Raw genomic sequence first — 11,948 nt, forward strand, 5'->3', positions numbered from 1 at the left:
ATGATTACGGTTCTCAGTCATTCTCAGGAAAAGGAGAGGATGGATTATGCTTCTGACAAAGCGACCTAAACAAAAGAAAAAGAAAACGTTCATTAAAGTCAAATTCTTAATCCCATACCAGTGACACTACTTATCTCCGTGCAGCTGGCATCTCTCTGTCTTGCCTTTTCAAAGAATCTTGGCAAGTCTAACTTGGAAAGGAACTCAGAGGAAGTCTGAAGGTGTTTTGTGCTTGGCATTATCCATTTAAAAAAAAAAAAACCCCAAAACCCCACAACAGACTAAACACAAAAAAACCCAAACAAAAAATACTTCTATACTAAAAATATTAAGATCAAAAGATGCCAACATTAGCTCACTACTTCACAATTAAATACATTAATATTTAATCCTTCAAGCAAAGTGCAGGTCTCCAGTGCAGTACTAAATAATGACTGTTTCACTTGTCCCTGTTTTCATTTAATTCTGATTTAACACCCATTAGAATTAAGTATCGTGTTTAACTCAAGGTTCAACTCAAGGTTGTGAGAGAAGATAAATAACACTACTCAATGCCACCTATTCAACGCTTCATACAAAACGGTGCAAGGAACATTGGCCTTAGGGCAGAAGAGTGGCGTTACAGCACTTCCTGAGCTACAATAATCCACTTCTGTAGCAGAGAAGTCTAACCGGGAGGGTAACAAAGCACACCCGGTATGTTGCAGCACCCGTCTGCACTGTCCACAGTGACACACCAACACCTCTCTGAAAGGGAATATAACCTACATCTCCGGAGATAGCAAAAACCAGTCCGTACTACGTAAAAAAGGAACTTTTCTGTGTTTTCTTATCAGAGTCAGTATTTTGTTATTACACAGACTCACCTTTTCAGAGCAGAATTCTGTATTGCTTTGCCTCAGCTTGCTTGGTCTGCCTTTAATAACTGCATAGCAGAACATGGTAATCACCATCACGAAGAGAAAGTAACTGGTATGCATGAGATGCAGGTTTATTAGAGAGCGATCGTCCTGCAGAGAGAATTAAAGCCATTCACTGACAACACGCCCATAGCTGGTGGGTTATATTAAAGCAATCACTATCAGATCAGCACAGAAATTACTTCACAAACCAACTTTCCCCCCTTTCTGCAGCTGGCAAAGTAAGGCAGGCAGTTCCTAGCTGCGGCACAAAGCGCCAAAACGTTCCTCGTATAAAAATCTGTCCCACGTACTGGCAGTGTCTTTTGGCAGATGATTTCAAAGTAGAAATGCCAGTTGTTAGAAGCTGTGAGGCACACGGGGAGTACGTGCAGACCCTCAGGCCCACCAGCAGTGAACACACCCAGCTCTGGGTCTGCCTTCGCGCTACGGAATAAACCAGCACTGAACATGGCTGCTTTAGGATATGGACAGAACCCCGTGAAATTAAACTAGAGCCAAGCATTTGTTCAACAAACACATGAAAACACCACGGCACTTACATCTGGAACTATAACGGTGAGTTTGGGGTTTAAAGCATGGTAGACTTTTCCGATGGCTCCTTTGTAACACCAGAAAGGGTTATAATCCTGTGTATACTTTGTATTGGAGTCCCTTGCTGTGGTAAAGATCTTGTACCACAGCGTAGCATTGCTGTATGTTTCAGGAACACAATGTGGTGGCTGGCTGCAGAAAAACAGAGATAATTAGCACCCTGGGTGCCATTCTCCACGTTCAGTAAAGCCAACTGTGAGCTGGGTCAAGCCCAGTCTCCTCCACAGCTGCAGAAAACACGGTTTTATTTTGGATCTTCCAAAATAACAACAAAACCCAAAGCTTAACCAAAACGGTGTACGGAAAACATACTATTTCTAAACTGAGATTAGAATTTAACTGTGTGTTGTTGCAGTGAGTCAACATCCCACAGCTTAATTAGAAAAACACTGGTTTCCGTAAGGCCTCGCGCAGTCGTGTAATCTATCTGGTGGTTCTCCAGGGTATGCTGAATGATGCCAGGGAGGCTGGAGAAGACAAAGAGAAACTACTCTGATGAAAGGTCTGTACCTGCTGGGGTACAGCAGCAAAGCAGCATTTGGCTTATGCTGATCGCTCAGTGGGGAAGAGGATGAGAACCTCAGCATCAAACCTTAGCTCTCACACGAGGGAGTGAAACTAAATTATAGGGCATCTTTCCTAAATATTCAGGGATTCTTTTGTTCTCAGAGAAGTTTAAATCACAGGCAGCATGCTGAAAGGCAGGTAGGGGCTATAGTTCAAAACATCCACAGAAAAATTAAGTGTTGGTGAAAGAAAGCAAAAGTCTAAGACTCAAGACAGGGTTTTACTGAGGGGGAAGGAAGGCAGGTACTTCATTTCCACAGACAGCAGCAAAGTTCATCAGGAAGTAACAACCTCAGAGAACCAGCTGAGGAATTAATCGCCCAGGAACCAGTCTGTGAAGGAGTGTCTAAAATGCACTTACACTGTGACAGGAAACACATTGCTGGCTGCTGTCACCGTCATGCAGGTTGAGAACACGACCTGCTCACAGTGGCCGTGAAGAACGCAGTCGTCTGAGTTCCAGGCAGCCGGCAGGGTGAAGGTAATATTGATCTCCTCGTGGGATTCTCTGCCTTTGAGAATGAGAGAAAGCAAGCCGGTTTTCGTTCACAAAAGTAACTGAGCAACAATCACCAGGATAAGGACAGCACGCAAATGACGGAGGCAGCAGCCCGCACCCTGAATCTGTCCCTTTGAAGTCATCCATGATCTTCACTACCAACAGAGAGCAAAGAGAAAGTTAAAACCAAACCAAACGACAAAACCCCAGCTGCTGGTCTCCCTAATCTCTCCTGCCCCCAGAAGTGGGGTCATCAGGCTCCTTTCCGAAATGAAAACCTCACTATTTATAAGTGAATTCATGCCTGTCCAGAGCACTTTACTGGAAACGAAAAAATCACAGATTCTTAACCCTTCTCCTCTCAAAGACTGTGTTCCACATTTGCCTTTTCCAATGCTTACTTCTGAAACTGAAGGTGTTTGTGTAAACAAAAAGGTGCTCGCTGGCAGGGCGGCCACAGAGCAGACCAGGCTCTTCACGCCACAGAAACTGTGACCATCTTATTGTTGCTGTCTGCAATACTAAAGCTTTTTCTTGGATTTTAGAAAACACGCTACTTGATCTCTAATGTATATAAAACATGAGCTAAGGATCTGAAGGTGTATGAAGATAGAACTGAAGATAGTAACTTAGAAGCTTTTGCTGCTTGGAATTTTGTTGGCTTAAAAATTACCTTTCATTGTCATTGGGTTAATCATTTAAAACCACAAAGCCTCATCTTGGCAAACCTGCAGGTTCTTTTCTGCCGGGAAGTTTTTCTAGCAAGCAAGTGAAGGGCTTTTTATAGGAATATACTCACAACAAATCTGGAAACACATACATGTTCATACATAAGCAAAAGTTTTATTTGATTATATCAATCAAATTTATAATCAATCAAATTTATAAAGGTCAAGTCTCACATACCTGAAAGTCCAATCTGGTGTCCAAAAATGGTAGAACTTAGATGTGTGACGTTGCGAGAATATCCACCAAATGGTCTCAGCGGGTCCAGTGTCAGTGTGATTGTAACAGAGATGTTTATTGGACCAGAGTCCTCAAGAGTCTGTGGAGACTGCGTGGAAGATCTCGCCTGCCCACTAGTCACGGTACTTTCTGGAGTTGTGGTATCATTGATGAGATGCTTCAAGGTTTCATTCTCAGATATACAGAAGTCCAAATCATTAAACCTCAGGAGGAAAGTATTCCAGTCCTTAAAACAAATGTGAAGATTTTGACCCAATTAGCAAGTTGGCTGTTGGCTGCCACTTCTGCAGAGCAGCGCAGGCCTCCACACACACCATCCCGCCCGCTGTTCCAAGCCATTTAACAAAAATTACAAGGCTCACAAATCTCGAACAAATACCTCCATGGCTATCTCTGCAATGGGACGAGCTGTTCACAAAGTCGGACCTGTTCAGTCCCAGCCCCATCTGCCTGCTGCTCAGCGCAGCAGCAGAATATCCTCCTTGAAACCACAACGGGAATACAGTAACTGGGGCTGTTCTCCCCACGCTCGGGGCAGAAGCGGTTTCTAGCAAGGCTTCCCTCGCTACTGAATAGCTCCACTAGATAAGAAGTTTCACAAACACACAATGGAGTAAGAAAAAGAAAGGCTTCGAGTCATAGTAGGGAAGATCCATGTCAGATGATTCGGCCTCATCCTCAAAATACAACTATTCAAACCAACAGCCTCCCTCCTTATGAAACAAGAGGCAAGTATAAATGAAGACAATCTCCCATAAGACACAGCACATTCTTGGGGTAAAAAAAAGTCCTCCTTAGCTTTGGGCATGTTTTTAAAATTAATATTCCCACTGTTCAGCTCAGAAATTTTCTGTACCTACCTCTGTCATTTCTGGTGACTTGATCTCCTTGATTTTGAAGAAATAGCCCAGTGTCAGAAAAGCTATTGCCATCGCACTCACACTGATCATAAAGACCACAAGTGGAGGTCGACTGCTGATGTAAACCTTCAGGTTCTCCAACAGGTTTATGTTGAACATTATTCTGATTGTTCACCTGAAAACAAAGAACATTACAATGGAGTGACTGGGCTGTGCGTTACAGGGTGGGGGATGGCAGATCGACAAAAAATGGAATCGCGCACTAAAAGGAGATTCAATTATACGGCTGCACTGTTCACTGAACAGACTCGGAATAGCTTAAATAAAGCACAAATCGAAATAGGCTCAACATCACCTTCTCAGCGCCTGAAATGGCCAGCTGGGAACAGGTTTTAAGAACCAAGGACAATTTCTGGCACAGCCCAAGATCACTGACAAGCAATAAATCCCATTCTTTTCACTCCCCACACGCATAGGCAGGATATACACCACACTTTAATTCCAGTAATAGTTGAATTCAAAGTGCAAAGGGAGTTGTAGTGCAGCCCACAGATCAAATTCTGTACATCCTTGCATGTACTTTCAAAACAGGCTGAAGCCTTGAAGATCCCCTTTTACATTGTCCCTAGCCCCACCTTCAAAACGGGATCTCAGAAACACCCCGTGTCATTTCAGGTTTCTGCATCAAGAATCCTGCGGTCGGAAACACCCAACAACTGCGTTAGGGTGGAGGCTGGAAGTCTCCTTTATTTATTAGATTCTGGCAGGACCTAGAGAACTTTTGCTACAGTCTGTAGACAAAGACAGGACCTTATGTGCTCATGCGCTGAGGAAATGTACTGAATCACTAACTAAAAAAAAAAAATACCAAATTTTGTCTGATTCTCTTTCTGAAATTTCTTTTCATTTGCAGAGAAGAAAGACCCAAACCAAGTCTGTTTACGGTATCAGCCTCCCCACCTCCACTCACAACGAAAAGCAAATAGTCTCGTGTTAAAGGGCATCTCCTTCAGCAGCTCTGCAAAGAAGGAACCGCCAGCAAACCTCTTACCTTTGTCATACCTACAGCCCTGGTTGAACCGGCTTTTAACCCTAAGTCAAACTAGAAGGGCAGGAACTCTTCCCAGCGACGTGTTGCTTATCCCCAAAATTCAGAGGAAAAGGCAAGCTTCAAGACTAGTATTTAAGGAATTCAGCACTGCAATGGTTAATGTGGGAGCATTCACCCAGATCTGATAACATTTAATTAAGTCAGGGACTCTGCTCCCGCAGGTCTGGTGGCTCTCCCTGCCCCTGGTAGGAACACAGCTCATCTACAGTCTGGAGGGAGCAGGGCTGAAGTCAGGCTGAGAGGGTCAGGTTTTGAGGAGAGCAAGCGAAGGAGAGAGAGCTCTTAGACCTGATCTAGTGCTTTCAAGAAAAGTAAGAGCAGGGAAAGGAGACAGGCTTTCCGACAAAGTCTTTTTCAGATCCCCCGTGTACAATGTTTACAACTTCCTTGTGTATACTCGAGGTTTTACTGGCAGAAATTCTACTCTTATCAGAAGCAATATTGACAAAACCTGCAGAACTGCCCTGGAGAGGGGAAACTTCAACCCACTGAGAAGAGCCCGTTGGCCCCGTGGCAGTAACACGACACAGAGCTGTGCATGCTGAGCTTTCCCTTCTCCTCCCCACACCCCTCCGTGCTCTCCACAGCGCACAGTCTGCTGAAACAGTGCTTGCTCCAGAGCCCAAGGTCACCTCCTGGGTTTACACCATCAACCAATTTTCCTCCACTCTGCAAAGACCAGGAAAGCCAGTAACTTTATCAGCAAGGATGGCTGGGTGTGCAAACACCTCCAGTCAAAAACACAGAGTGTGTCTGAGAGTGCAGAGAAAGGATGGAGAAGAGAAAGGAAAGAAAAGATGATGATAAATGTGCACCTTACCAGACCTTCTCTCTCTGTCCAAGACGAGCAGGGCTATGGCTAAACAGGCCTCCGAAGAAGTCAGAAGAAGGCAGGAGTGAGAGGGAAAGGGAGAGCTGATGTTGGGAAGGATCATGCTGGGTATGATCTGCACTCCTGGACCTTCTGCTCTGCCTCCTGTCTTGTCACTGGCAGCAAATTCCTTAAATAAGCCCTAGTTAAAATCCTAAATGTTCCATCTAGGAACACTGGAGTCACATGTTGAGATGGAAAAAGATTAAAAGATAAACCACAAGCGGAGTTGTATTCAGTGTTCCCTTCTGAATTTCCTTTGGAAAAAACCACCACAGATGCAGGCTTTATTACAGCATTTAATCAAAGCTGAATGTCACCCACAGCATGTACAGTGCTGGGATTCCTTTTAAAGGAGCTTCCAACAGCTCCATCAGCAGGCGTCTCTACCACGGAGTCTAGACTCAGCCCTGACATGGGATGCGGTGAAAAGCACGACGTACAAAAATATTTGGGCTAATATTTTTATATAAGAGATCAACAGCTTTTAAGCGCCAGTTGCTTAATATGCTCCCGTAACTCAGCGGCTTTGAAAGCAATTAGAAAATGCTATAAACTGCCATCTCCGACACGTAATACGCCTTTTGAGCATTTCTGAGAGAAAAGGGAACAACCATGGATTTCCACACTAGCAATGACATGAAAATAGCAACTGGACATGGTTTGTGCAAATCAGCACGAAGAAGAATGTGTCCACGGAGCTGCCTGAAGAACTACACATTCTTTTATGAAATAAAGCGCTTAAATGACCCCAATTATCAAAGAGCTGGTGAATCAGATCAGAGCATGTAAATCAAATCATTCCCACTAGATTTGAAGGGTTCGGTTAATGGCCCACACATTTAATCTCCTCCTTTCTGTTAGGAATTGTTAGAAACTCAACACAAACGCTGTTCTTCTGCCAGCTCTAGTTACAACTAACAACTTCCTCTGTGTAAATGAATAACCCAAAGAACATAATTTAAACTTTTCTTTCTTTTTCACACAGTCAAGAAAAGAAACCGAATGCTGTTACCTCCCGGCGGGTCAGGAAAGCAAGATCAGATTTCACTTCTTTGCTAAATAAATAATTCAGAAAGCGGCTCTAATAACTGCTCCAGCCTCTCTCCACTTCTTCTAAGCCTTTTCATACTCGTGCAATAAAAACGTCCTCAGTCAGCCTAATGGGTAGCTCAAGCGCAACGGCAAGAATGAGAACCGCCAGCCTGGAACATTGGCCGCCAGCTCCAAAGTAATTGCCCAGCATTGAGGTGTTCCCATCCAGACCCAACGCCACCGTCAGCTGACGGGACTCAGCGGGAAACACCCCGCAGAGACACCGAGCTCTTCAGCCAGGCCCTGTAAACCCCGGAAATTCTGTTATACAGTTAAAAAGATAGAAATGCTAAAGGATGGAGATAAACAGTCACTGTGTCAGAGTCCTGGGCACGCACGGAATCAGGCAGACATCTAGAAAGCGAGGAAGTAGTCACTATTCTGCAGATTACAGAGTCTTCCTCCAGCGCAGCTCAAGAGCAACCCCAAAAAAAACCATTTTAAATTCCTCCTTATTTGTATATGAAAGGGTATAGAAAAGGTAACTTTTTTAATAGACCTCTGAGTTTTTCAAGAATAAATAACAACCAAGAAAAAATCTTCAAGTCTACTGCAAAGACCAAAAAGGCAATGAAATGAGTCATAGCAAAAGTACTGAATTCCCATTTGGGGGCTTAATATCAAAAGAACCAAATTCCTAACAGCAATAAGAACACAGTGTGCTGTACCAAAGCAGGTATTAAAAGTTGCAGTTACCAAAAGGAAAATTAAAAAAAAGAATTTTAAGAGATCACAATAAAGTCTGACAGTTTTCATGTGTATCTTGCCATATCAACTACCACCTTCCCACCAAAATGCTTAAAATCACTGAATTCCCTTACAAATATTGCCCCTCCTCGTTGTGCATGTGAGATAGTCCATCTATAGGAGAAAAACACAAGAGAAAATCTACAGGAGAAAAACATTTTTCTACAGGAAAGAAACCACCACTGAAATATCTTAAGGAAGAAAAGGGCAGCAGGCCAGTGCAAAGCCCTCCGCACTCCATTAAAACCTCGCCCATCTGCTAAGCCTGAACATCTTTGGACACCATCGTGTTTAATCTGAACTGTGCAGCTCGGTGTATTTCTAAATCAATTATCTTTTCAAAGATGCCCCATTACTGGTGGGACAATGGGGGTTAGGAAATGGGTCACACCAGGGTTAACCACTTTGAATGAAAATAATGTTGTGTGCCAGAAAAACACTCATAAACACCCATCAGTGAGCCGTGACTCTCCTAGCAAACCATCCATAAATAACAGGCAAACAAAGAAATGGTGTTGATCCCAAACCAAAGTGCCTCTCCTGTAAGAACAGTAAACAGGACGAGGTACCAAAAATATCTTCAGTTTGGTTTCTTCTCTTCAAACGGAACTCGATGTCTAACACCTAAACCACTAAAACAGTAAAGCAAAACAGATCACAGCTGTGTTAACTGCGAAGCTGCCTCTTAAAGTTGAAAATATTCAAAATAGTCTGTCGAAGCTTTAGAAAACCTAATAAGAATGTCTCTAATATCACCAGCCTATCGATCACAACTAGCATAAGCAACGTCAGCTCATCCTACAACTGAAAATAAAGCCTTTGCTGGCTCTCAGAGCAGCGGCTATTATCATCCCCACTCCTATTTTTAAGGAAAACAGGATCAAAATTTAAATTAAAGAGAAGCTTCTAAACTCACCCGAAGGCTGCTCCCTTATGCCCTGAAACGAACTACTAACTTCTTCTACATACACCATCAAGGGCTTTTACAGTCAGTTTCCTTCAGGAATTGGAGAAGGCTTAACAAGATTTTTTTTCTTTAAATCATCGTTATAATTTCATGACGTAACATTTTTTTCATAAAAACTCAGCTGGGAGGAAAAGAGAGGTTTCCTACTAATTTGATAGGAAGACTTACTTTACCATACTGGTATCTGTGTCAAAAAGCGGTGCCCGTATCTGCAGCTGTTTCAGTTTGTCTTTGTAGCGGGATGAAATCGTACAGCCTAAACCCTTTGCCGGCAGCAGGAGAGCAGGCAGGGCTCACTCCGGGAGGGCTGAAGGGAGGGGAACTTCCAGAGCAGAGCACTTTTTCTGTCCAGCTGATCCTCCTCCCCTTCTCCTGTCCTTCAGCGTTAAAAAAATAAACAGACTCATAGTAAGTGCCACCTGTCATCTTCGCAAAGTCGAGGAAGAGAAGTAATCAAGACTTGTGGGGGAAGGAAGTTGATGAAAACATCACCCAAGATCCTTCAATCCTCTGTGACCAACAGATCAGCACCAGAGGTGGACAAACACACCTACTCCCTCCAGACTGCTCCTGGAGAAAGCACCCAAGTGGGAGGGAACAGTGAACAGCTCAAAGAGGCAGGGGCTCATCACAGTCTTCTGAGCTATTTTATCCCATAAATAAGTTTACTGAAAAAAACGTATCTTCCTAGAGCCTGGACGCAGAAAGCGTGGCAGGAAAATGGTGAAGAGCACAGACAGAAGACACTGCAGCCCAGAGCAGGAGTGAGGACATCCCCTGTTGAAAGGAGGTTCTCCCCTTGTGTTACTGGCTAACTGAGTCCGTCAGGAAGCAGATTAGGAACAAAAGCCCAAGAGCCTGAGCACTTGCAAGATCGCAAAGAAGCAAAAAGCTTCATACTCGCATGAAATGTTTCTTCTCACCTCTCAAAAGGCTTCTCAAAGCAGAATTAAGCATTTCAACATCCCCAAGAGCTACACAAAGAGCAAACATTTCTACCCATAAAACAAAGTCAAGGAATGGATGTAATTTGGTCAGTTCCAGCAAATTTCAAGGACCAAACCGATAGGAATTTCAAACACCCGAGTTCCTGACTACGACTCTTATTAACGACAGAACACTTGCAATAAAAATGAGTTATAAAAGGAAAATACATGGATCGAACGTTGCAAGTCAAAGTCACGTCTTACAACCGGACTTACCATGATCTCAGTCATATGGACTACAATAAAAGGTACAGTATTAGACTCAAGGACTGTGAAGTTGTTTTAAAAACGCTATTTTAGTTACTTCTGCTTAACAGGGGAACCTGGGAGAGGCAGGCCAAAGGAAAACGATGCAGTTTTATCAGATCTGTCAGAATTTCAACAAGGAATCAAATTCCATGTATGCTGTAGAGAAATGCAGCGCATGGAAAAGCTTTACTCAAGTCTCAACAACAGTTTAATGACCAGAAATTTGTTTAGTGACTGATTGAAGGAGGTTAATCGCTAACTTCATTAAGGCTGCCCACCAAGGAGGGCAGAGAGAACTCAGCAGGGGAAGCACTGGGAAACGCCAGTGGCCGACTCTTCAGACTGTAAGAACTGTTGTGGGTAATGAGAGCCCAAGGAGCCGCAGCACAGACAGACACCCAGCCTGAATCACAAGCAGAAGATGACTGACAAGCTGGGGAAATGGCAGCTTTAGTGGGAACCACACAGTAAGGGTTCTGGATGTGAGAGGAAGGTAATGCTGGGTGTGTAAGAGCAGGAGGAAAACAGCCAGTGGAAAACTAGGAAAACTGGTGAAGAAAAAAATACCAACAGCAGTAAACGCGGCTGAAATAAGGGGCTGGGGCAACAGCTGAACTGTCACGGATATGGCAGTGATACTACCAGGTCTGTACGCGTCACCCCACCAGTCAGCAGAAAGAGCACAGTAATTGCTTAGCCCAGACTCTAAGGGCATCTCCCCTTTTCAGACAGATAATTAACAAAACCCTGTGCCAGGGCATACCCAAGTTGTCTTCCAAAACAAACCCCAGGAGTTCTGGGCCTGGGAACCAGCTTCGTTCACGTCTTCTCGCAAACACAGAACTCCCAACCCAGACACGCTTTTGGCAAAGGGAGACACGGGAAAGGTAACAAAATTCTGAGTTTCGTTAACACTTACTTTAGGGGTCATTTGACAAAACAGCTTCACTCCTACAAAAAATGTTACTCTGTTTAACATGAAAAATAAAGGCGATCACAGCCAATAGACTGGCAGGAAACCTGCCAGGGGGTGTCGAATGAAGGAGATGCGCTCCCGTGGTATCCATCTGTCCGTGCCAGTCTCCTGTCTCTTGCCGGATGCATCCGGCTCACACAAAGGACACCGAGGTCTCTTTGTCGTGCCCTCAGATGCTCCTCTCCGCTGACAGAGCACACTGTCTATTCTGTATTATCAGGCAGCATTTCAAGTTCTTGTCTTTCAAGTAGGAAAGAAGAACCACATTCCACCAGCCCTGAGCCACTCCTCAAATCCCGGGAGGTAACAAAGCTACCAAGGTCTTAATCCTCTTTGATGGGACTTGATCTAGGGTCAAAGAGCAGCCAGTCTGGCGGGCACAATTCCGTATTCTCTCTGCTCAGTCTGCCTACAAAAGTTATTTACCCCCTGTCCTGCAGACACCTGCTGACCAGAGCCTGGACTGCCGCCACAGGTTTGTTCCCAGCGCCAGTGGGGGAAAGCAGGTAGGTGGAAGTGGCGGGGGGGCCCCACAGCAGA

At 44.2% G+C, this 11,948-nt stretch overlaps 1 protein-coding gene across 1 annotated transcript; it reads right to left on the reverse strand.

Moving 5' to 3' along the window:
- Positions 1–44: 44 nt before the first annotated feature.
- TMEM248 (transmembrane protein 248) lies at positions 45–4,575 on the reverse strand. The gene is made up of 6 exons (XM_010136991.1): positions 4,407–4,575; positions 3,487–3,772; positions 2,443–2,593; positions 1,463–1,646; positions 867–1,010; positions 45–65 (listed from the first exon to the last, which is right to left on the reverse strand). The coding sequence occupies exons 1-6, from the start codon at positions 4,563–4,565 to the stop codon at positions 45–47; spliced, it is 945 nt and encodes a 314-aa protein (XP_010135293.1). The 5' UTR covers positions 4,566–4,575.
- Positions 4,576–11,948: the final 7,373 nt, after the last annotated feature.

Source organism: Buceros rhinoceros, unplaced genomic scaffold (assembly GCF_000710305.1).
Source record: "Buceros rhinoceros silvestris isolate BGI_N320 unplaced genomic scaffold, ASM71030v1 scaffold39995, whole genome shotgun sequence".
NCBI classification, from domain to species: domain Eukaryota; kingdom Metazoa; phylum Chordata; class Aves; order Bucerotiformes; family Bucerotidae; genus Buceros; species Buceros rhinoceros.

Bases quoted from the DNA above. Each gene is read 5' to 3' on its own strand.
- TMEM248 (XM_010136991.1), bottom strand. From the start codon at position 4,565: ATGTTCAACATAAACCTGTTGGAGAACCTGAAGGTTTACATCAGCAGT. The intron at 3,773-4,406 runs GTAGGTACAGAA...ATTTGTTTTAAG, and splicing joins AGTCACCAGAAATGACAGAG to GACTGGAATACTTTCCTCCT. The intron at 1,011-1,462 runs GTAAGTGCCGTG...TTCTCTCTGCAG, and splicing joins TCACCGTTATAGTTCCAGAT to GACGATCGCTCTCTAATAAA.